Genomic DNA, 25,248 nt, shown 5'->3' on the forward strand with positions numbered 1-25,248 from the left:
AACACCACTGAGCATGCAGCTGTGTAGGAAATTACTATATTATGTTTCAGCTGTGTGGTAGGAGGGCTTGAGTGGATAGCTAGCTCCAAGATAATAGTAGGGGAGAAATAGCCCTAAGATACTTATTCTCAAAGTAAATCCAAAATCTCAAAAGTTCAGTCTTTTAGAAAGACATTAAGTTATCAGAGCGCCAAAATCAAAGATGGATTGAGGAAAGCATATGCTATCTAAAATGTGTTTTTAAAGCTGAGGGGCTGTTAATCTTGGAATGTTGGAGAATTAGAAGTTTTGAAATGGAAGACAGCCATGTTGCAACTGGAGCTGCTGACTTTTCAGTAAAAGTAGCAAGCCAAAGTAGATTGCTCTTCATTCCTTTTTGTAATCAGATTTCAGCTACAAGGCTAGATTATCTGCTAGCTCAATTTTTTTTATTTTCTTTTTCTCCTGCACAGCCAGTACCAGGCACACTTGAAGAGTAGGTGTGTGTTTGATTGTCTGTCAAAGCTGGTAGTTAAACCTCATGAAGTCATTTCCTTTCCTCTGTCACTGGGGGGGGATTCTCACAAGAGCCAGGGACCTTTAAATGAGGTGTCTGTCTTGCCACACCTCCCATCCTCTTTCTCCTATTTCCTTTCTTTCAGCCTCGATGCACTAAATTGGTGAAAAAGAAGACTGTGCTAATCTTCTGTTGTTGGTGGTCTGTGGTGGGGGGGAAATAATACTGTTAAGCTTTTAGACAGAAACTTGAGCTGAAGGAAGTGGAAAGTGCAAATATTTTTTTTTTTTAAACCCCAAAGATGCATATCTAATTTGATGGGGGTGGGGGGTGGGGGGAAGCATTTCATAAAGCTGATTGGGAAGGTTTGCTGTTTGGGGAAACCTTGATGAAGGAATATAATACCAAACCTCTTCTGTGGTAAAATTACCACCAAGCCAATCTGAAATTTTATTTTTCTAAGTTGAAAACAAGTTTGTTTTCAGCTTGGAGGGGAATCCCCATGTTAATTTTAGACCTTTCGAGTTCTATGAAGTTTGTTCTGTAGTAGTGCTGTTAGAGCAATGTAAACAAACACAAGGGGCAAAAGCAAAACATACACATGACTAACACTAAATGATGCTACCGAGCACTGACAATTAACTCCTTTGGCCAAAATTAGGTGTTAAATCTGTAAAGATACCAGCTGTAATTAATGTATATAAAAATAAGTCTAAAAACAAATTTTAAATGTTATAGGTAACTTGCAGCTGAGGGGAATATCCTTTTCGAAGCTAACAGGTACTTCAAAGAAAGTAGTTAAAATGAGGTGTGTTGGACTTTATGTCAAAGCATTTGCTCAAAAAAGGCTTTCCCCCATTTTACCTTCAGAAATTTTAACAGGCGTAGTAAAAGTTTATGGATCAGAGGTGAATGTTCCTATTTGTCCAGCAGACTCTTCCCATCTCCTATTCCTCCATGCTGAAACTGTCTGCTCTTCTGCTGTTTCAACTGGGAAGTTGGTCTCTGATTCCTTTTCCCATAGAAGAAAGGGCATAGGCGGCATTGCCTAAGTCACAAGAATAAGTTGGTAGCTTGCGAAAGGTGGTGAGACAGCTCAGATACTGTAAGGACAAGACCCTATTGCCACATAGTGAAGTAGCGATGCCAAAGGGAAGGATTTCCTGAGCTGGATGCAGTTGTTTTGCCTCCTTCCAATCCAAACCATGGGGCCTCTGTATCTTGACAAGAAGTGGAGATGGTTGAGGGATGAGTACAGCAAAAGGGGTCTGAAAGTCAGCAGCTGTTTGCTATGTTGGACCCTAAGGGTATTATCTGAGTATCTTATCCAGCTGCCTTTCCTCATGAGCACAATTAAGCCCCATGAAATAAACCATAATTGCAGGTTGAGCACCCTTTAAGCGTTTTACAGTAGCATTCTCTGCTCTGCAAGCGCTTCCAGCCAAAAAGGATCCACTCCACACCTGTAGCATTTGCAACGCTGGCAGGATGAAAGGCAATCTCCCATTTCAGGAATGCGCTCTGAAGAAGTTTGTTCAGGTTAACCTGCCACTGTCCTGGTTAAAAATTAGGAAAATATGCATCCAGGCTTCATGGGTGCTGTTTCCCCTATACTTTCCACATGCAGAAAACTGTTTTTTAAAGCATTGTATATGACAGACGCTACCTGCAATGTTGGGCAATATGTTGAGCAAAACAGATGAAACAGTCTTAGCAATAAATGGTGGTATGCAGTTGAGAGCAGAGAATTAGGTGCACGCATGCAAGTCTCTAGAAAAGCGTTGTTTTCAAGGCATTTTATGCAGCTTGGCAGAGATACTGTAGGTCCGTGGTCTCAAGGACAGAAACAAACATGAAAGGTCTTGTGGTTGGTGGTTACTCTTAGTCAAGGCAAGTTAGAAAGCTCTTGCAAGCACAAAGGCACACAGAGCAAAATACGTGCTGGTGTGGAAAGGAGAAGCACTGAATGCCTTGAACAGAGGGAAGCACGGCCGTGGGCGGCGCAGTCAAATGCCTCGCTGGACTTAGCACCAACAAGCTTTTACAGTGCCACTGGCATTTACAGGCATTTACAGAGCTATTGGCTGTGTGAGGAGCAGCCTGCGAATTTGCATACGTGCAAATTCCCCACCCGTGGGCACAATCTTAAGTGGACTTTCTCAGTAAAACCAGTATTTAAGCTGTGCTAGAACATTGTAAGGCAAAGTACCTCTTTAGTTGTCATAATTGTACTTACCTGTACCACTCTAAATACTACTTTTAGGTTACTCGGGGGTTTTGTTGCAGGGTTTTTTGTTGCTGTTTTGATTTGTTCTAGAATAGAAAATCTCTGCAGATTTTCAGCAAAAAGTGTGGCAATGTCCTTGCTGACTTTTGAGTGCTGTCACACGGTGTAAACGTACACCCTGCTTGTTTCATGCCTGCTCAGGCAGGGCTTTAAACAATCGCTTGCTTCTCTCCAACCTGCCTGCTCGTGAGCCAAGGAAATAAAAGGGTGGGCAGGTCACCAGGAACCAGGATTGCTGTTGAAATCCTGTTGATGTTAATACAAAGGTACAGGGAAAAGGTGTCCACTTTCAGATAGTCGGGAAGTTCAGCGTTGCCAGGCATTACAAACTTCTAGATCGTTTGTTAATAATGCACCTACTGTACATCGGGCATCTGGGAAGCTATCAAAGAAACAGCAGGCTTTGCAGGACCCGGCGTGTTTGGTCAGTGGCCCAAGCATGGGTAAGAAAGGCATCTCAAGAAAACAGTCTGTCCTTTACACTGCCAGACCCGACTGATGCCTGCTATCGATGCTCCTGCCTCTCTAATTGTCAAGGAAAGTTTTTTCACGTAAGCTTCTGTTTGTATTCCGAGCCGAGATCCAATCCTTTATACAGCTAATTCTTCTTATTAGGCTGATAAACTTCGGTGGGCCGGCTCACACAAAGGTAAATGTGCGTGTGAAGGATTTGCGGTATCGGATCTTGAGCAGTCAGCATGTTATTCTGCTACCTAAAAGCACCGTAATGATTTCTTAGCTGACTTTATGCACTCATTCCATGTTCCTTGATAAATCCTGAGCCTCTCTTGCCAGTTTCTTCTGTCTGCCCCCCCAAAACATATTGCCCTTATTTTGGATGTCTTTTTAACTTGTTTTATCCTGCTGAGCTCAAACAAACAAGCAAGGTAAAAAGCATTACTGTGGCGCAAACTTGTGACACTTTAATAGATGCTCATCACCCACTCAGGTAGCATTATAATTGGTTTTAAGGTGCCGCTCCCTTCGATTACAGCCATAAATGCAGGTCAGATGCAATGCATTTGACACATTAAGTTAAGAATAAGAAAGACTGTTTAAATGCACATAATTTTGTTTTGCTTTTTTACAGAGTCCCAATTTGTCATTCTTCAAGGCACGGTTTTTGTTTCCCATGACTCATCCCTGATACCCTTGCTTAAAGCAAACAGTTCCGAGGATTTTCCCTTGTGTTTTTAATTTTTTTTGGTACAGGCTCAGCTGTGTTTGGTATTAGCAAGCTTTCTTGTGAACCATGACCACTATTTTCCTATTAAACTTTTAAAGAGGCTGAGATCTATCATTCCTATGGCGAAGTGCTGAATGTAGAGCTGGTGGGGAAAAAGCATCATTACTAAATCCATTCCAAACAGAGTATCTCAAAGTTTTGCTGTACCTGTTTCTATCAGAAATCAGTTATGAATTCTGAAACTATTTTATTGTACGGATTATATGCCCTCAGTACACTCTGTGCGTTTAGTTGGTCTTACTTCCATTTCTGCATACAAGATACATTTAAAAACCCTAAGCAAATTCAGTGATATTTTCAACTGCTCCTTACAAAAGCCCATTGATTTTATATGCATCTTTGTTTTCTGCATCAGTCCAACACTGATGTATCCTCCGGGCTTTAAAACCGATCCTGCTATGACATTGTTTTGCAGCTTACCCAGACAGTTTTTTCTGTGTTACTTAACATCTGTGTCTGATGTATTTTCAGTTGCGGGACCAACTACATTAGATTCAGTCACTAGCACAGGGACAGACTGAATCGGCAGCCTGGTCGGTTATGGCTGTTCTGATTTTCTGTATCACTCGTTCCATTTAAACCATAGCATGTTACGTGGAAATGTCAGGTTACTTTCTGTATTCAGAGACGTCTTCTTTCTCTTTTGGTGCAAGAATATAAAGGCAGTGATTTTACTCGGCTGACAGATCCCTCGTCTACATTTCTGCCATCCGAAGCAATCCCTCAGCTCATCGCAAACGCCTTACTTTCCGAAGTCTTTTATACAGACGGAGATGAGGCGTGTTTGTGCTCCGGCACGTAACCGTGCCCCGAGTTACACGCGTGCCCTGGTGGGCTACAGCCCTCAGCCCACGGCCGCGTAGAGCATCGCCCGTCGTCTTTGGACCCCGTTTCACCTGCTGTCCTGCAACCTCTGTCCCTCTCGACCCCCGAGAACGCAACCGACCCCAACCCGCCCCGTTTTAAACACCAGCCGGCGGGAGGGAATACGAAGCAGAGCGGGGGCTTACTCCCCGAATTCCCCAGGCGTGGGTGAGCCCCTGCCTCCCTCCAGCCTGCAGGGACGGGGGGGGTCCCGGCTGCTGCGCCCGGGGCGAGCAGCGGCCGCTGGGTGGCAACAGCCGCCCGCCGGGGAAGGGCTGACGGCGGGGAACGGCACGGCCGGCCCCCGCTCCGCACCGCTCCGCACCGCTCCGCACCGCTCCGCACCGCTCCGCACCGGGGCCTCGGCCAGCCGCAGCATCCCTCCGTTCGGGGGCTGCGTCTGCTCGGCCCCCCCGCCGGGGAGGGGAGAGGAGAGCTGCCGGCAGGGAGGTGAAAAATGCTGGCACTAAGTACGAGCGCCTTCCCCAGGAGCATTAAACATCCTGAACGCCTCTTCGGGTACCTGGAAAGGTGCTGGTGTTTGTACGCGCGGGAGACAAATTCCTCGGGACGGCCTCGAAACAATTCCCCGGATCAGCCGGGGCACCAGTGAGCTCCGTGGGTGCGTGGAGATTCTTTCCCGTTTGGATGCCAGGAGCTCCCCTTCTTCTGGATGGAGCGAAAGGTGGTCGCCCTTCCCCGCTCCAGCACGTCTTCCTCAAGGAGGGGAGCTGACCCCGAAAATGGAGGCTTGGAGGGCAGCACGCAGCCATTCCCTGCGTCCCCTTGTTAAAACAAACTCACCTGCGCAGCTTTATGTAGGCGTTTTATTGCTTTTAGGTTCGGGGTAGTTTATATATGAGATTATCATCCCAGTCACGCTCATATTGCCAAAAATCGGCAGAACGTATCAAACATCTCTTTTCCCCTCTCATATTTAGCAGCAAAAGGTGCCCGGTACCTCCTGCTCCCGTCTCACTTGGCTTCACCCGGGGCTGGCTCCCCATTTCACTGGGGCTGTCCCAGCATCACTCGTCCTGCCCTGGGGTCGCCTCTCGGGGTAGAAGGGGAGCAGAGCCATCACCGTTTCCCAGCGCTGTAGGTTTAACCTACTTGGAAGGTCAACTCTGCTTCTTTGGTCAAGCTCCAGATTAATCTAATCTCCCAACAGTTCTGTTCCCCACTCTTCAAGTCTACAAGAAAACCTTCAGGCTGGGCGCAGGGACAAATCCCACTCCCGTTTCTGCAAAAAGTCCTAAACTCCAGCTCCCTGCCTGTCCCACGGGCACGGCTGAAAACCGGCCGGGCGGCCTGTGTGGAGCAGGTGTGCGGGACCCCGCACCGCCGGGGGACGGGGACGGGACCACCCGCCGAGGCGCGGCCCCGCACGGGCTCCGCGGCCGCGCAGGGGCCGCTGCCGGTGCAGACCCCGACCCACCCCGCCTGGAGCCCCTTGCCCGCCTCCATCGGGCCACTTTTCTTTTTAAAAAAGCTGCTTCGGCTTTTTCTCCCCACTCCCCATTTTATTTTATTTTTTTTTATTATTTTTTTTTTTTAAACAAATCCACGCAGCTGCAGCAGCCTCACCCCTCCGGCGCGGGGCGGCAGAGGCGCGGAGCGGGGCGCTCCCCCGCGGAGGGCCGGCAGCCCGCAGCCAACCCTCCCCGCTCCCTGCCCGCCCGCTTCCTCCGCGGCGGCGGGCGGGCGGGCGCGGTCCGGTCCGGTCCGCCAGCACCACCCGCGGCCCCGGGGCCGCCCCTCCGCGCCGCTCCGCTCCGCTCCGCGCCGCTCCGCCCCGCCGCCGGCCCCAGGCCCGCGCCGCGATGGAGGGCGGGCCCGGGCTGCGCGGGGCTGCTCGCCTCCCCCCGCCGCCTTTTTTTTTTTTTTTCTTCTTTTTTTTTTTTAGTATTCCCCCCCCTCCCCTCCCCGTTTCTCCCTCCCCTCCCCATTTCCCCCTCCCCTCCCCGTTTCCCCCTTTTCTTGAATGAAGCGTGAGGCGGAGCTCTAGGAAACCACCGCGCCCGGCTGCGCCGCGCGGGGCCGGAGCCGGAGCCGGAGCCTCCCCCTCGGGCTCCGCTCCTCCCCGCCTCTCCCCGCCCCCGCCGCTCCGCTCCGCTCCGCTCCGCTCCCCGCCGCCGCCGCCGCCGGGAGAGCTCCCCGCCCGCGCCCGCCGCCGCCGCTGCTCGGAGCCGCCGCCCGGAGCCGCCGCCCGGAGCCGCCGCCGCCGCCGCCGTCGCCGGCGGCAGCAGCAGCAGCAGCGCCCGGAGGAGCCGCCCGGAGCCGGCGGGGTGCGCGGGCGGGCGGGCGGGCGGGCGGGCAGCGGCCGCGGTCCCCATCGGCACCGGTCACACCGCACACACGCCCCGTCCGCGCCCCTCCTCGGCAGCGCCGGGGGCTCTTCCTCCTCCGATACAAAGCTGCTCGGGAAATGGCATTTCTCCCCGGAGCCACCGTCAGACGCAATTGGCCGTCTTTATTTTTATTTCTGCGTTCGTTTTTTTGACGCTCTTGCTCGTGAAACAGAATTAATTTCCTAAATGCGTATGGGGTTTTTTTATTATTATTTTTATTATTTTTTTTTTTTGGTGTGTGCGTGCGCGTGTGTGGAAGCACCGGGCTCCTGCGATCGGTGTCTGAATGAAACTACGTAAATGCATATGTCTGTACGTTGCACTGGAGGGAAAAACGGAGCACTTCTGCGAGAGCTTGGATTCAAATGTGGTTCATCTGGTCTCCAGGATTTTCCGTCTCTTTGGGGTTGTTCGCCTTCCCGGGCTGCGAGGCGGGATTTTCTGAGCTTTGACACATCTTTGGAGATGTCTGTTAAACAGGAGTCTGGGAAAAAACATTTGAAATCGTAGAGATACTTTTTTTTTTGTCCCTTTCCCACCCCCTTGGTGACTTGAAGCATCAAAGCGGCCAGAACTTAACGTTTCTGAAGACTTCTGATGTTTGGGTTTTGTTGTTGCTATTTTTTTTTTTAGAGGAAACTTGACAGAGGAACATATTTATAGTCCAAGTAAGTACTTTACAGAGGAAATTTAGTTTGTGTAACTTAACAAAAAAAAAAAAAAAAAAAAAAAGCAGTGGTGAGGTTCCTAGCTTAAAGTGCGTTGGATTAACGTTCATCCAAGGCTGTTTAGCAAGTCGTATTGAATTGCAGTTTTTACGGTGTGTGTTCGTCCGCTCCGTCGTGTCCGTGGTAGTTCAGCACCTAGGGGAAAATGCACCTGATTTTGAATCGGTATAATATTTTTTAAGATGTATTTCAACACCGAGGAGGAAATGGTCCTAACGTAAATTTATAATAAGTAATAAATGTGCACCTGGAAGTAAAGTATTTACAGCATTCTAATCCCTATTTATACCGTGCATCTCAAACCAAGGAGGAAACACTGAGAAGACAAAAGTACCTCCGAGACCCTGAGAACTCCCCCACACCACCATGAATGAAACCGTGCCCGATACAGTAACTGGATTATAATTTTTGGTGTTATTAATTTTATTATTATTGGCTGCTTTACTTTTTTGGGTTCATCCTGCTCCTCTTCTTCCTCTCTCCCTTCCTCTTGCTGCTTCCTCTTGGGAATTATGGCTCATCCGGGGAGAAGAGGCTACGATAACCGGGAGATAGTGCTGAAGTACATCCACTATAAACTCTCGCAGAGGGGATACGACTGGGCTGCCGCCGAGGACAGGGCACCCCTGCCTCCGGGTCTCTCTCCTCCTGCTGCTGCTGCTGCTGCGGTTGCCGCTGCTGCTGCTGCTGCTGCTGCTGCTGGGACTTCCTCTGATCACACTGGGCTGGTGTCTCCGCACCCCGAGCCCCCCGGCTCGGCTGCTGCTAGCCACGCGCCCCCGGCCGAGGGGCTGCCCCCCGCGCCCCAGGTCGTCCACCTCGCCCTGCGCCAGGCGGGCGACGAGTTCTCCCGCCGCTACCAGAGGGACTTCGCCCAAATGTCCGGCCAGCTGCACCTGACGCCCTTCACGGCCAGGGGCCGCTTCGTGGCGGTGGTGGAGGAGCTCTTCCGAGACGGCGTCAACTGGGGCAGGATCGTGGCCTTCTTCGAGTTCGGCGGCGTGATGTGCGTGGAGAGCGTCAACCGGGAGATGTCTCCCCTCGTAGACAGCATCGCCGCCTGGATGACCGAGTACCTGAACCGGCACCTGCACAACTGGATCCAGGACAACGGAGGCTGGGTACGTCCCCCCATTGCTCCTTCCCTCTCCCGCCTCTGGTCCGCGGCCGGTGGGGCTCCGGGGTGGGCAGCACCCGGGGCGAGGGGGGGGATGCGTTCGCGTTACGGCGGGGGGCGAAACGTTTCTGCGCCGAAGCAGCGCGGGCCTTTTGCCGGCTGTCGAGTTCCACCCCGTCGCGGGGGTACGGTGGAGCGGTTTGGGATGGGGGCAGCAGCTACAGCTGGGGAGCGAAAAGGCTGAGCAAGGCACCTTCTCCATCAGCGCTCTCCGCTCTCCCACCCCCGTCCGCCCTCGCCTGCCGGCAGCACCAGCCCTGGCCAAGGCAGCGGGCTGGGAAGGGGCAGCAGAGGTGCCCGGTGTGCGTGTGCGCGCGCGGTGGTACGGGCGGGCAGGTGGACGTCGCGTGGGTGTGTGTCTGTGCACGACGAACACGGGATCCCGGTGGTACGGGAGGGCAGGTGGATGCGGTGCCAGCGTCTACAGCTGCGGCGGCGACGGGAGTGGGGGTTTACGGTATCGGACGTGTCTAGTGTGAAAAGTCTGCCTTTGTCTCAAGATGAAACAAAGGTGCGGGGAGCCGTGTCTGCGGGATTGTTCTGGAAAATGAGTATTTGTCGTGATCCGATGGGTGACTGTGTTTTGGGGGTAGAGATCACCTCTGGCCAGGGTTGGCTTCAGCATCATCCAGAAAGGGAAGAGTTCCACTTGTGGAAAACGGACAGCTTTTACACTGGTAGTCAATCAAAAGCCTTTCCTTTCTCTCTCTCTCTCTCTCTTTCCACAATACATAACTGCATTGAAATTGGAAGGGTATTTCTTTCCTTTTTTCCTGTATTAATTGACATACTGTAACAAAATGCGGTCCCAGCCGTTCTCCCGCAAACCAGACTTGTTGTATGTGTGAAGCTTATGGCGTTAATGCGTTGGAGGAATAAATGGCAAAAGTTATACTGAAGAAGAAGCTTTACGTATGGGCTGAGAGCTGCTGTAAGTCACCTAGAAATGGAGGTCAGCTGGGCAGACACCGGCAGTTTCAGGTCCGGTCCCCTGTGAAATACAGAGAGCTGACTCAATTACACAGCACACCTTTAAGAGGCGTGTGTGAAGGAATGTAAAATACAGTGTATGTATCCCAGTTAACATGATTGGCAAGCCTGGTGTTTGTGAAGCATTGCGGCACTGAATTTTTAGCATTGGGTCTCTTGCTAAGTCAGTGTTAGGCTAAGTAACGTGCCACCCGCATTGACCGTCTCTGTTAAAAAATGAAGATGCTGCCTTCCCGCTGCTGAAACCGCCTGACTAAAGGGTGTACGTGTTCAGGGATCCAGAGGACATCTACATGCAGTCGTAACGGAGGGAGTGAGGCTCTGGGGCCCTTTTCTCAGCCAGAATCCACGCTGCGCACCTCCCAGAGGAGTGCCGCAGATCCCTGGCTACAAGTCATGTTGGAGGCAGGATCGTTCTCCTGCTCTGCCCTGCTTCCACCAAGAAGAAAAAAATTCAAGATTCATGGGGCCAGAAGGGGGAGCAAAAAATGTGTGTGCGTACGTGTGTGTATGTGTGTCTGTGTATTGATATACATATATGCATATGTATGTACAAATATGCATATGTATACAGACACACACACACATATATACACACACATACATAAAATGACTCCAGTGCTTAGTGGTTGGGACCACGCTTGGGAGAGGGAGACCTATCCCCTGATCCCCTATTTCACAGATCACTACAGAGGGTTTGTCGGTGGCTTTTTTTTTTTTCATGAAACGTGTAACTGGGGAGAAAAAAAAATCTGCAAACCATTCAGGCTTTTGGAGACCTTGGCTGCTTAAAAGATGAGCAGCTAAAGGGTTAGGGATTTTGTGATTGCACTTCTGGGCTGGGATGCCTAACTTGTGCGTAAGTCCCTCCTCAGGCTGGAAGCCCGTTTGTGGAGCTGGGGCCCTCGGTTCGCTCCAGAGCCAGTGAAGTCATTCTGTTGACTCCAGTGAGCTTTGGATCAAATCTGTAAGCATGCTGGAGATGTATTGTCCTGTGAGTGTATTGTGTAAAGAGAAGCATAAATAATGAATAAAACTAAGAATGTGAAAAGACAGGTGTTACCAGGCGTGATTGGCCAGATAAGACGAGTGCTGGGGCTGTTTCTCGAGAGTTAGAAATACACAAAACTCGGACTATAAACACTGACTGCCTTTAAAAGGAAAAGATGCTTCTTATCGATAGCCGTTTCATTGTTTATTGAGGTTTCCTATAAACAAAAGCTCCAGAGTTTGGATGCATGTGATGCCATTTACTGCCACGTGTTATTTGTAATGTACACATGGAAGAAGATGTGCAAAATATTACTCCAAGGTGGCTTTTGCCTGTCTGGTAAATGGCTGGTACCTTTGAGCCATGGGATTATTAAACACAGCCAACACCTTCTAGCTGGTTACAAAGAGCAAAAGACTAACATGAAATTGCAAACACAGCTTTTAGGATCCTGTCTTCAGACAGAAGAATCAAGGATGGCATGGGGAGGCGGATTTTTCTTTTTTTCTTTTCCTAGCTTTCAGGATCTGTCAGTGAAAAAAGATGCTTTAATACATGCAGTTGGTCTTCAGCTTGGCACTTGCACCATACCCCATGTATGAACCTTATTAAAGCGTCGTAAATGGCTCTTCCGAAGTAGCTGATCACCTTGTAGGTCATGATGCTTTTTAGGACCTCAGCACGGCTGCCTGCAAGGTCTCTGTCATGCAGGCTCCTGCAACAAGTGGGAGCGCCGGCTGTTGTAGCCTTCTCCTCCTTTACGTTGTGTTGCGGAGCTGTGAGTTTATTAGAGGCTGTGTAGTAGTAGAGAAGAGAGCATCGGAGTCAGTCACGAGCATATGTTACACAGTGAGTTGGACAGCGCGTGCTTTGAGTTTATTGTATAGGCTTACATCCTGCACTCAGGTCTGAAGTTTGGTTGAAATGTCTTTCTTATTTATCTGTTTCTTTTGAATTGGTTCTGTAAGTTGACACTGTATTTTCAGGACATAAATTCTTTATACTGCAAGGAAAACGAAGAAGGAAAGAATCATATCGAAGGGCAGGTTGGAAGGGGTGGAGCTGGTGGAGTATATATTTTAAGCACTAGACATTGCCATTAATGGTGTCTGGGGATTGTTAATACCCTTACAATACACAGCATCATGGGTTTGTTCGAAACTTAGAAGAAGCGACAGATGGGGACTGCCTGCACGGAGGCTGTATTATTAGCTTGTGGTTCTGGTGGCAAATAAATGCAGCTTTCAAAGATTTTCAAGTAGGCCAGGATACCGCAATATTGTACTTTGGCCTGATAACATCTTAATTGTGTTACAAAAGAAATAAGAGGAGAACCAGCTCATCTCTGCAATTTTGTGGTACTTGGTATAACGTATGCTTTCTGATTGACAACATAATGGCTTCATTTTTTTAGAGCCTGGTGTTTGAGCTGCAGCAAAACTGGCTTGGCAGTGGGCTGCTGCACTTGGTGACTTTTGACTTTGACTTAGGGAACATTGAAGTGATGCAGCCGGTGCGGGGGGAAATAACAGTGTTTGTCTTGCAGTGATGGGTGACCTCTTCGGGCACACAACATGATGTACATGGGAGCCGTGCTCAGCTCTGGGGGCTTCTAGTCTAACATACGGCTTCCTCCCCGAGCTGTTCAAGAAAAATCAAGAGCATGAGAACTAGAGAAGGAGACAGAGGCACCGTCATATACGTGTAGACAAGTACGTTTTTGACATAAAAAATATAAAGAAGCCCAGGTGAGAGAAGCAGCATCGTGTTGAAAATTCAGCCAAGAAAGCATCATTTAAAATAACAATATTTACATTTGAACCAGGAATGTGATGGTCTTTTATTGCGGCTCTTTATTCTGTTTGAGAGTTAAGGCCAGACAGGAGGAAGGATTTAGACGTCTGAAGTGGACCTTAGGTGGAACGTAAGCGCTTGCATCCTCTGAGTGCCCGTGCCCGCTTAGCCAGGATGGTGGCAGAAGTCGCTGGCTTCCCACCGTTCCTCACCCAAGCCAGCCGGGAGCTGCTCCTGCCTTGAGAGAGGGGAGCCGCTCGGCACGCTGCGGGGGACACCGTTCCCAAGAACCTCCGTGTCCTGAAGCCGGCAGGCATCCTCTGGCTCGGCCGCTGTCACTCACGTGCCATCCTCATGTGCAACCACGGCCGGGGAGAAGCCCCTGCTTTTCTTGGCGGCTCCTTGGTGAAGGTCTCTCCCGAGGTAACGAGAGGTTTGCCAACGAGACCTTCTCCAGCCTGGCAGGGGGGTATACACCCACATCTCCAACATCTCAGGAGGCTTCACCTGCCAGATGGCTGCTGGTTTTGCCGAGCTGTCCTCCTCCTTCTGCAGGGGTGAGATTTCGTTTGGTGGAGGAGGAAGAACCGGGGTGTCCAATTCCCGCTGTCTGATGTGTTTTCTCAGGTGGCTGTCTGCAGCCAAATGAATAAATGCTTCTTGGACCAGCAACTAGACCCCAGGTTTCCCTTCTCCTGGGTTGACTGCCCTAATCACTGAGCTTCCTCTTTTCTTTTTTTTTTTGCCTAGTAAATCATTAATTCTCTTTGCTCGGTGGCACTCTTTGAAAAGGAAGTGTGGAGAGTCGCCGTGCCCTGCGATGGTCCATAGCCTCCTCACGAAGGCGAGGGATGGCAGATGCGTCTGCCTCCGGGACGGTGCTAGAGGTCCTGGATATCGGTGTGACGCAGGGGCCTTCCCAGGCTCATGCATGGGCTACCGACCAAAATCTCATCCCTTTTGGGCTCTGGAGCTGCTCTCCCAGCAGCTCGGCCAGGCACCTGCCTGCACAGCACGTTGCTGCTCTTGGAAGTCCCGAGCAAAAGCTTCGCGATCATCCGGGACGGGACGGTGCCTTGCTCGGAGCCGGATGCCCCATGCTGGAGCAGAGGCGCTTTGAGTTTTTTTTTTACCGGTGACATGCGGCCTTGTAACGACTCAATCCCCAGCGGGGCTAACCCCAAGTCACTGTTTGACTGGTAAAAGGAAACTATCTGAAATCCACTCAGTTAAATAAATGAATTGGCAGTTTCAAGTGTTACACCTTCTAGGTCCTTTGCCAGTTTTTGTGGCTTTGTGGGTTTATAATCGAATTCTCAAAATATTATCAAAATATTTTTCTTTTTGCTGTTGCTGAAGAGTAAGAAATTCATTCTGTGGAGGATAAGTGCCAAAGCAAGGAGGAGAAGAGCTAGGGCAGAAAGAGAAAATGATTGTGGTTCTCTAGTCCCTTTCATTTGTAATAGCTTTCTCCGTAACTTGCCACAACATTAGGTTGCGTATTTTCTCAGAAGTCTTGTCTTTCTTGTCTTTTTTTTTTTTTTCCTCCAAAAAATACATGTCTTGACCGTGACCTTTAAAATTTCAGAACCAGGGGTCTCGGTTATGGAGATGATGTCATTTGCCTTGATCTTGCAAAGAACCGTAAAGTTCAAACAGCAATCCTATTAAAAAGTTCTACTTTACTTTCAATATTGAGAAAGAAGTTAGTTCTGTGCCTGCATTAACACAGGCCTCTCTCAAGCTGCTGCGTTAGCTCTGCTGGGCAGTAAGTAGCTTAGTTTTTCGAGTATGTAGCTTGAAATTTGGAGTCGGTAATCCACGGAGAAAATCCAGTTGAATTTTTCTGCCGAGGCACAAGCGTTTCTCCGACGGCAAAGCACGGCTCTAGCAGGAGAATCACAAGACCTATGCAATGATGTGTGAAATTGCATGTGGAGCAGAAGCATTTTCTTAGCGGCCAGATACCAGGGCCTGGGCTTCCCAAGGCAGCACGGGAACTTTGTACTGCATCGCTGGCGGAGGTTGAGCCCTTGTGCCCGACACGGGCGTCCTTGGCGAGAGGGTCGTCTTCCAGCGGGTTGGACCCGGGATGGTGGAGGGAGGCGGACGTAGGAATGGGATCGCCGCTCGGGTGTCGCTCCGAGACCTCTGCCGTGGTTTTGGTCTCGTGTGATGGTTTGTGCCTCGCGCTGGCGAGCCAACCTCGCGCTCCGCCGTCGACACCGAGGGGTGCCTGGCTATTGCATTCCCACCCCGTTGGGTGGTGGGGGTCACGGTGAAGGGTGCGGCTGGCTGGGCACGCTCCCCGCTCCCATCGCACGCTCGCGTTTGGCGGGTGTCCGGTTCTTTGCCTCTTTTGTCTTTCTGCTTCGTGGAGGGCTGGCGGTCCCCGTCTTTCCGCAGGCCTTTCTGACCATCCCTTTCCATCACCGCGGCTGGCACCGGGCGCTGGACGCGGTTCCGGGTGCTGCCGCCCGGCCGTCGGCCGCGGTGCGCGCCGGGTCCGAGTCCGGCCCTTCCACCTCCCTCCCTGGACTGTTTTATTTTCCTTCACGCCCTTGGGGGGTGCAGCCCAGCCCTGTTTGTTGGGTTTGTTAAAATAATTTATTTATGGGCACCTCGTGGCTGCTCTCCTGCTGATTTGGGAATAATAATAACAACACTTGTTACTCAGTGGCAGCAAAATAGTGATTATTTCTGAGGGTAGTACCGGCCTGTTTTATTTTCCATTTCATATATAATAATAGAATGGATGAAGGTGTGCGTTGCCATAAATCTTCTCTTCCCCAGCAGGATAACATCCAGGCCTTGGCAAACGCAAATGCCGATGACAGATTTGAGGGATTTTTATTTTACTCTGGCTTTCAGTCTCATTAACAGTCTCATGGCTTTTTTCCCCCCTTTTTTCTTCCCCCTTTTTTCCCCCTTCCCCCCCTCCCCCCTTTTTTTTTTGGCTCCTGAAAGACTGTGAAACCAAAGAACTTTTCCAAATGCATCTAAAAGTCTGGAATTTATTTTCTGTTATTTTATCCTAATGTTAGTTTGCTGTCATAATTATTGTATCTCGATAGACTTTGCTAAATCCCCCTCGCTGGAAAGTTCCTTGTGGGTTTCTGGATTTTAAAGTTAATGAGTAAGAAAACAAATCTGAAGTTAGAAAGTGTTGCCATTGACTTCAATAGGAACAGGAAGAGGCACTTAATTGGTCAATTGTAGTTATGTTTACTTTGTATATGCAGCAAGAAAAATAAGATCAAATGAAAAAGCCACAGGTTTTCAACTAATAGAGAAAAACAGCCTTTTCTGCAATGCATGATTAACCTTTGGGAGCTGTTTTCATGGGAGAGCTGTGAGTGGAAGTACTAAGCTGCATTCAGGAAAGGTTTAGGTATTTATAAGGGTAAGGAAAACATCTTACTTACATTTGAATAAAATTGCTTGAAAGGGCAGTCGCACACCTTGGGGTAAATTTAACAACAGCTGCTGAAATGAGATCACCAGGTGCTGAGGGTGGACCTTTCTCTGGGGAATGCTATTTCAAAATTACCTATGACATTGCTTCTCCCCCAGAGCACCTGGTGCTGGTTGGTGACTGGGGATACTGGGATGGGTGCACTGCTGGTCTCATCCATCCAGGAAAAACTTCTTACTTCTGCATGTGTCTTGTAAAGGTAATTGTAAATGCGCTTGTTGTGTTGCAAAGAGCACCCACATCACTGAGTTTATTCCTGCGCTGACTGAAGACCTGTTATGAATTGCCACATTTAGAGCTAGTTAAAAGAAATAGCATCCTTCGGTGCATACATCATTTTATTGCGATTTCGTTTTATTGAAGCATAAAAAGGATGATTCCAGTTGTTGATTGAAAAGGCAGCTCAGTGGGTTTGGGGGTACTTCAATGAGTAATTTATCTACATGGGCCAGGTAAAATCAAAAAGAAAAGGCCCCATTTTTCCCACATAGTGATTGAAAGAGGCTGTCGCGCAGTTGTTCAAGAAAGCAACTGAGAGTCAAAACTTAACTTCCTCTTTTTGGCTCTAGTACTGAGTACACGATAGGATATGGGGCAAATCATTAATATCTCTCTTTTTCAGTTAACCCAGCTATGAAATCGGTATTCTTCCTAGCTGTACAGCACACCAGCTCTGGGAAATGTGTTGTTGCCCACCATGCTATCATGAGTTGGGCTGATGTTTTTTAATTAAAAGAGGTCATACAAGGTACAATATTGAACAAAATGTCTGTCATGGTAATTTGGGGCTTAGAATAAAATTCAAATCTGTAGCATTACCTTTTGTCATTGCCGGAGCGCGCTAGCCTGGAAAAGAGCAAAGTGAGTCAGATTGTGAAACTACCTGGAGGTGAGATTTGAGTGGAGAGTGGAGGTAGAAGAAAGAAAGAAAAAGTTAAATGGAAATTAGGCTTAGACTTTTTGAGCTCCACTGTTTGGACGTGTTTAGCAATGCTTGTGATGGAAACAGATTAAGCAGATCAGTTTCAGGTGTTGATTTCTAGTTTTTATTTAGGAAAAGGGTGAGAAATGGCAACTGACAATGTTAGTGTTTTCCTTTATGTATCAGCACAGTTCATCGGGTGTTTCAAGAAGGAAATTGTCCTTCCTTTTCCATTCCCACTATAGGCAAAAGCTGTCTGTGGCACTTCAGGGGAAGGAGCAATGAGCTGTATTACATGCACTTGTAAGAAGTATCTTCATGCACATGTATTCTTTTGCTTCCATTCACAAGCTTCATTAAGTGTTCAGATACAGGCAGAAAAAGCAATTTTAAAAAATTTAAAAAAAAAGTGAGTAGTAATCAAGCTTTTGGGCTTGACCATGAGGTTGAAGTTAGTTTTAACTGTCTTGCTGAACTGAGGCTTAGGAGACAAAATTCCCGTTGCGTGCTCTGGAGAGACTTGTGAGAGTCACTGGAAAGTCAGGATAGGACCTTGGACAGGAGGCCAGTGAAACGCCTCCCTCTGCATTATGGGACAGTCCTGTGCAATGGAATAACTATTGCCAGCTTTGTCTCTGAAGGAAAGAACTCCTTTCTTAAGAATATTCATCACATGTTCAGACCGTGTATTATAAAACGTAGTAGAGGACCCTATTTCTAATCTTTTTTCTAGAGAAAAAAGAATTAAAAATAATTCAAAGACAAATTCAAATATAGTACTAAACAAGTTGGCATTTCCATTAGAATAAGATGGTAAGTGTTGTAGATCAGTGAAATCTGTTGAACTTCTCCAGAATGTACGCACAGCTCAAGTGAAAAATGACATTAAAAAAACTGCAGTAAAAACTCCCTCGTTCATAACAGAAGCAAGTCCTACATCGTGCTCCAAGTGTCTGCAAATTTTAATTCAATTTAGACATATCCAAAGCCCCTCTCCTGAAGTCATCTGGTAAATCACGCCGTCTAAATCCCCAGTCTGCTGCTGGATGCGAAAGGTCACAAATATAACCGAGAAGGAGGCCTAATGCCCGTGTTATTTTCAGGTTCCAGCTTGACCCGTTCCGCTCTCCGTTGCCCAGATCTCCAACAGACGGCAGCGCTGCCGTGGACCCTGGGCAAGCTAGAGGTTTTCCTCCTGGCGGGGCTGGAGCGCGGCGGTGGGGCTCACCGGCAAGGGAGGAATTAAAACCGGTCGCTTGAAATATCAGGTGGCAATCAAGGCTGCAAGTCAATGAGCCGGCCTGGAGTCTGTTCAGGCTTCTGCAGTAGCTCATGGCTGTCTGCAAAAAATTCCTGCAGCAGAAAATTCACGTATTTGGCTCTGGACTGAATGTGTGAAATCCTTGCCCGGTTGGAGTCAATAGCTATTTTTTTTCCAGTACAGACGCTAAAACCAGCAGTATCCAGCCTCGTACAGCAGCGAGCATGTGGGCAGACCCAAAAAGGGATCTATAAAGCCTCGTACAAAGCCCTGGTTGTAGTGGATGGTTGGGCAGGTCTCTGCAGCGGTGGAAAACTGGAGCGAGGCCGCCTTGGGTTTTGCCTGGCGAGTGCTCCTCAGCTTCCCCAGGCGTCCTCGCTGTAAAGGGAACCTGGCCTGGGACGCTGCAAAGGCCGGGGGTGGTAGTGTCCCACCAGGACCACGGCAGCTTTTTAGTAATTAGTCCTGTTCAGCTTTGGCCGGTCCGATGAGCCTCCCTGGTGCTTTGGGACCACGAGGGTGGGAGCTCCCCCTCCGCTCTCCAGCCCGGGTGGCACAAGTGGTAGGGAAACCTGTCAAGGCATCTCTTCCTACCTTTTTTCATATCTGTTGAAGTTGATTGTTTCACAAGGGAATCGTGTATTTATTTTGCAAGCAATTGGAAATTTTTGCCTTTTTTTTTTTTTTTTTAATATTATTTCATTTTATTTTCCCCAACCCAGCGAGAAGGATGTTTGGGGCATGGTAGGACATCCCGCGGGCTGGGAGTTCCGTGGTGGTTTAATGGGCTGAAGGAAGAGGCAGCACTGGCACGCTGTTAGGCTGTGTAAATGGGCTTAGGGTTTGTTTTAGAAAACTTGCTCTCTTTTTTCCCTCTCTGCTCCCTTCTCTCCCCCCTGCAGACACAAATACATCATTCTCACAAACGAAACTGTTTAATTTTAATAACTGGCCTAGAGCTAAAACTGACAGTGGGAGAGGAGCTGTTTGGTTTGCAGTCGCTGACAGCTGGAATAAACTACCTGTTCTCTTGGAAGGGATGGACAGCCAGCTTGTTTGGTTTTGAGGACACTTTGATCCCTAAAGAAACTCCTTTCAATAGAAAAAAAATTCCTGGAACTGTGGCAGCTTGGTGTTACTGACTGCTCTTTTTATGTAAGGCTCCGAGTATGATGGAGAAACACTGTGGGCAGGCGTCCCTTGTCTCTGTAGTTCAGACCCTTGGGTTGAGAGCAACTCCTCGTCGTGAAAGGTCGCTGTCTCCAGTGCCTTGGGAGAGGCTTGGGCTCCCGCTAAAATAAGTTTCCTGTGAGCGAGGTCCCTACCAGGCTGGTTTGACAAGAGCTCTTTGGTATAGTTAAATGGCCTGGGTTCTCAAAACCCTGCCTTGAAGCAACGAAGGCTGGATGATTAAGTTAGATATTAAATAATTTTGCAATGACTAGTTTTACCTCTGGCTCCGTAAGAAAGTCAGCCTTCTTATTTTGCCAGTTCTCAGAAGAAAATGGCAGCACTCCCATTTCCTCTTCTCCTCCCTCAGGGCCTGCCACCCTTTTTCTTTTTATTTTTTTCCTCCCAGGGCCATCAGACAACATGCAAATTATTGTTAATAGGGCCAGAACAATACTGCGTTCCCAGTGGGATCGTTAGGGTCAAAGCCATCGCGTGCCAGCCCTCAGTGTGATACTAATTTTGGCCGTGTCTGCCCCACGGTTTGGAGGTCAGGCGGAAGGGGGCCGTGAAGCGCGGACCCGAGCGGGACCTGTCCCTGCGGCCCCCCCTGCCCCACGGTGGGCTCCGGCCGGGCTGTGCCTGGGGGCTCTCCTGACCCCCCCCCAGCAAGGCTGGTCCCCCCACATCTCGTCTCCCTCCTCTGCCCCAGACCCTTCCTCCTGGAGACCCCCAGAGTCCTCCCGCGGAGCGACGGGCTGGCAGTGGATGTTTTAACGTTAGCTCTGTGAACGACATGGGCTGTCTGCCACGGCTCAGGGGCAGAGGTAGGGCGGCTGCCTCCAGACCTTGGCCTCGGGCTGCTGTCTCTGCCTTTGCTTTAAAATCGTGGGATTTTGTCAACGGGGTTGTTGGGGAGGGGGATTAGGGCATTTGCAAGGCTCCTTTTGTAACACCTTTTGCAGGGAGGTGGCTGTAACTATATTTAAAAGTGAATATAGGGGAGGAAAGAGAAATGTACCTCTGACATCACTGACAGCAGTAAAAGTAGGGTACGTTGGGTGTCAAGACTGGGGTTGCGAGTTCCCTGTTTCTCCTACAAGCCTTGCCCAGGGGCAGTTCCCCCTGCCGCAGGGCAGGGGCTGAAATCCCTGCCGCGGTTGCGCTTTTGGAAATGGCAAGTGCCTGACATTGTATCTTCACCCTAGGGTTTGGTGGATGAACAAAATGAAAAGGGAACACTTTGGACTTTATAAAGTACTTCAAGTAGTGGTTTGGGTATTTATCTTTTATGGTTTTTTTCCCCCTCTTTTTGACCTTGCCAGGGACTCTGCAAGCTCCCCAGTGCTGTGAACCCAGATGTGCTTACCTTTAAGAGGTAGCGGTAGCCTCGCTGAAGTCTCTGACTTCCAGGGAAGCAGGTTGAGAAGGCTGAAGCAGAAAGTGAAACTCTCTAAAAACAAAAATGCAACAGAGCAGCCTTCTTTCATTTTCCCAACTGAGCATAATGCAAAAAGTAAACAGTTGGCACAAATGACTAATGCAGGTTTGCCAGGGGGTTGATCAAAACCATGCCAAATTCAGCAGTATGTTTTGCATGAAGTTCAATGGGGTTTTGCATCAGACCCGTTGCAAGGTAAGCAAGAACATTTTTTGAAAGAAAAATGTCATTTAAAAAATGTGGAAAATTCTCCTGCTCTACCTCCTACATGTTTCTATTGTCAAACAGTCACTGATCTTATTTTAGACTTGACCTTCGTGTTCTTTCCACAGCACGCAGGCTGAATGACATGTTATTCAAGTTCTCAGACAATATTATGATATATCTGCTTTTATATTTAGCTGTAACTTTTATTCTCCTTATAAACAAACCCACCTAATGCAACCACCACCTATCCAGGGAAAGTATTTCCATTCCCCTCGGTTTAATTTGGACAAATTTGGCATGAAAACATTCAATAGTTCCATAACAACCTTTGCAACAGGATGCCTGCTGTGCTGACATGCAGGTCTAGAGCAACTTGTACCATGTGCCAGGAAATTGCATTCTTAAGAAAAATCTAGACATAAATTCTGAACAATCAACACTTAAATTTTGAAAAGTCTGGCAGCAAGCTGTTATCTGCCTCATGGGTTTTCACTTTAATAGCTTTTTACTTTCTGCGCTCTACCTCTCTGTCCTTTATGCAGGCTGTACGCCTCTGGCCCGAGTAAGCTGAGCTCTGTAAAGTGAAGAGAGGGGGCAATTAGTTGTTTCTCGCTCGTAGTTCTTGTGTGCCTGTGTGCTCCAGCACTGCACCTTGACGTGGCAGGGGGGTGATTTCTTACCAGAAGAAAGCAGAGCTTAGCTGGAAGTTACACAAATGGGCATTTAGCTCTCAGTGGGCGTTCACGGGACAGGAGCTTGCTGGGTTGCGGTGCAGTTCAGCCTCGCCTCTCAGCCTGGAGAGCTGGAAAGGGGCTGGGAAGAGATGAAGTACCACCAGACCCAACTGTCCTAGATCAGCCGGGGACGTCCTTCACCCTGGGACAAGCCAGTTTGCTGAAATATGAGGGGACTGAAGAGTAGACTGACTCCAGGGTGAGAAAAAGCTTTCCCTGCCTTGAGGTCTCCGAGCACTTTGGTCTTGTTCATCTCGCTGGTAGTGGAGCAAGCAAACAGCATCTTCCAGAAGTGCTGCTGGCTTGGCTGGAAGGCTCTGTGACTCTCAAATGTTCCTGAAACCTGCATTGCTCCTGCTTAAGGGAGCAACAGCATGGCTGGAAGACCTTTATGTGACTCTCTGCCAAGACCATCTAGATGTGTGTCGAATGTTACATCAGCAAAAAAAAAAAGGTGGTTGTAGATGGATGCTACTGCATCTGTGAGCTTTGCTGCTAGGAGATTGCAAGAAAAACTGACAAAACACGCACGACTCCTTGGGAAAGAAAAAAACCACTGTTTTTTTGTGATGAGTTCAATAAAGCAACCAGCCAATTTAATCGGCAAAACATTAAATGGGATTTGAGGAGGAGGTGGAGAGGGGAGGGGATGTTCCATGGATATGAACTCGAAGCAAAATGAAGGGCTGCAAAACCGTGTGAACTGAACCCCATCAGGGAAGGCTTACTAAATCTTGAGCCAGGAAAAATTATAGAGCTCTATAAATAGCTAAATTGAAAATTGAATGCATTTGTGTGTGTGTGGATGCACACATCTATCTATGAGGTCATGTGTGTAAAAGAAATACAGTAGTACTTCATGTGTTGGTTTTTTTTTAAGTAGTGGAAAATGTTTTAATGATTTTTTTTTTTTCCTAGAGACAGTACATTATGTTCTGTCCTTAGGGCCAAAAACACAAAGTGCCTATTTTCATGAGGAATCCTACAGAAGGAGGAAGGGAAAGTATTATGCAGTGTAGCAAGGGTATAGTAGCCATTCCACAGTGATTACACATCCAAGCAAAGCCTGCACTAGAAAACCCAAAAATATATTAGAAGCGGAAAACAAGATGTGTGAAGTGTTTCCTATTCCCTCCCCACACTTAATGACAACCAAGCAAGCAGAGAGGCGGTCATGGAGTTTAAATTTAACCCCTTGTATTTGATAATAAGCCTGTATTTCAGTGGCAGGCAGCAAGCATGTTATATACACAGTAGATTGAGGACTTCCTCTGCTTATTAATTTTGCTCCTTCAAAACTTTCAGTTATTTTCAGTATGTTAAAATAGTCCAGACACAAACCAGAAGTGACTGGAGGCACTGAATAATGCAGTAGACGTTCAGGAATTAAGGTAGCTGAAATGAATCCCAGCCTGAACATCTCCTTACTTAAAGTATGAAAATGCTTATAGTTTTATACCAAAAAATTGTGATTCAAAGTCTGACACACACACACGCACACCCCCCGTTACCTTTTAATACCTTTCATTCATCCTGCAATGGTCAAATGATGAATGAAATCAGTCTTCTGGGAAACAAAAAAAAAGGAAAGAAAAAAAGGCTCTTTTTCATACGGAATTCAAATGAACTAAAGAATCTGTACAGTATTTCAATTTGATTTAAGAGCAGGACGCAGTCTAGAGTGTAATGCCCTCATACCACAAGGGAATCAAATTTGTATTCGAGTCTCCTTTGCCGGCTTGTTTAATCGTTTATGATAACATCAGTAGCTTGGTAAATGATGTAATGGGAGTTAAATCAGGATGACCAACATAAACATCTGTCAGTGCATGTGAACATTTGATGTATGACCCCAGGGCCCAGTGCAGCAGTCAGTATCTTGGCAAACAGTCCTTGGACGTCAGCGTCGCTCGAGGTTGCAGGATCGCACGCTGGAGAGGATACGTGCCGTCTACTCTGTGCCGTTAGCCAGTAATTGGGTACGTGATCCGGCTGGTTGGTATCAGGTGTATCCCTTGGCAGCGTGTCCCCTCCGGCTACTCACTGTGGGCAGAACTCACCCCAGGGCCGAGGGTCAGGGCAAGGCATCGGCGTGGCGGTGCTTCTCCCAGGGAGCCTCAGCTGGTGTTAGGTGATGAGCAGGCTTGGGCTGGTCCTCCGAATGCAGGAGAGTTTTACAAAGGTAACTGATAATCGTTCTGGATAGCCATGTAGACTGAGATTCGCAGTCCGATTTGTACCCAAGAAATCAGCCTTAGTGTTTTGTGACCATAACATCAGAGGAATCATTTCCTAGGCTTGGATTATACTGGTGTTATTTTCATTCAAAATCATCTTGTCATCATGTTCTTGCATGGATTTGTAATTTTCTGAAAGCAAGCTGGCTGGTGTGTTCATGTTCCTCGTTAATTTTTTTTTTTTTTAATGAGATTCATATGGGAAGCTAGTAGTATCTAATATGGACAAATGTGTAAGTTATTGAATGTGTATGCCCTCCGCAGAATTGGACAGAAAGGATCTGAAAAAAACGTGTTGCAGAGAAAGCACAGGGCTAAGGGAACTCTGCCTGTTACATTTTGGATTAAATTGTTCTTTGAAGGCAAAGTCTTTGGTGCAGAGGTAACACAGGTGAGAAATGCCGCAATGAGGAGTACAGGGGAGCGGATGGCTCTGGCTCCCTTGTCGTCGACCTGAGCCTCAGCGTGTGCAGTGGCTGGACACGAAAACCATGGTTGGTCCCATGTGCCCACCCACCCCGAGAGCAGCTTCGCTTTGATGCGTGGAGATACGGGAAAACTGTTCCCATTCATGCTACATCCTTGCTGTTATAAATGTAGTTGCTCTCACACAAAAAATAGGCATATTTAGCTCTTTTACTCCTTTTTAATCACTTCAAGGTACTGCACGCTTATAATTTACTTCAAAAGAAGTCTTTTATCAGTCTTGAATTGAAGTTGCAAAACGTAGACAACTTATTGCCATGACTTTTCAAAAGAGGGCTGGCAGCATCCCTCACTTTTTATTATGAATATAATCTAGAGTCTGTTTGCAACAAGAAGGAATAGGTTATATATTCCAGAGTTATTAGGATTTTTTGGAGATGAAATGCAAGCC

The 25,248-nt window shown here is 48.2% G+C and overlaps 1 protein-coding gene across 1 annotated transcript in view; it reads left to right on the forward strand.

Moving 5' to 3' along the window:
- The first annotated feature begins 6,925 nt into the window (after positions 1 to 6,925).
- Positions 6,926 to 25,248, forward strand: part of BCL2 (BCL2 apoptosis regulator) — a 95,719-nt gene continuing 77,396 nt past the window's right edge. The window contains exon 1 of the mRNA XM_075052091.1: positions 6,926 to 9,093. Within this exon, the coding sequence (XP_074908192.1) occupies positions 8,485 to 9,093 (609 nt within the window). The 5' untranslated portion in view covers positions 6,926 to 8,484. The remainder of the gene's footprint in view (positions 9,094 to 25,248) is intronic.

The sequence above is a fragment of the Buteo buteo genome, chromosome 20 (genome assembly GCF_964188355.1).
Source record: "Buteo buteo chromosome 20, bButBut1.hap1.1, whole genome shotgun sequence".
NCBI classification, from domain to species: domain Eukaryota; kingdom Metazoa; phylum Chordata; class Aves; order Accipitriformes; family Accipitridae; genus Buteo; species Buteo buteo.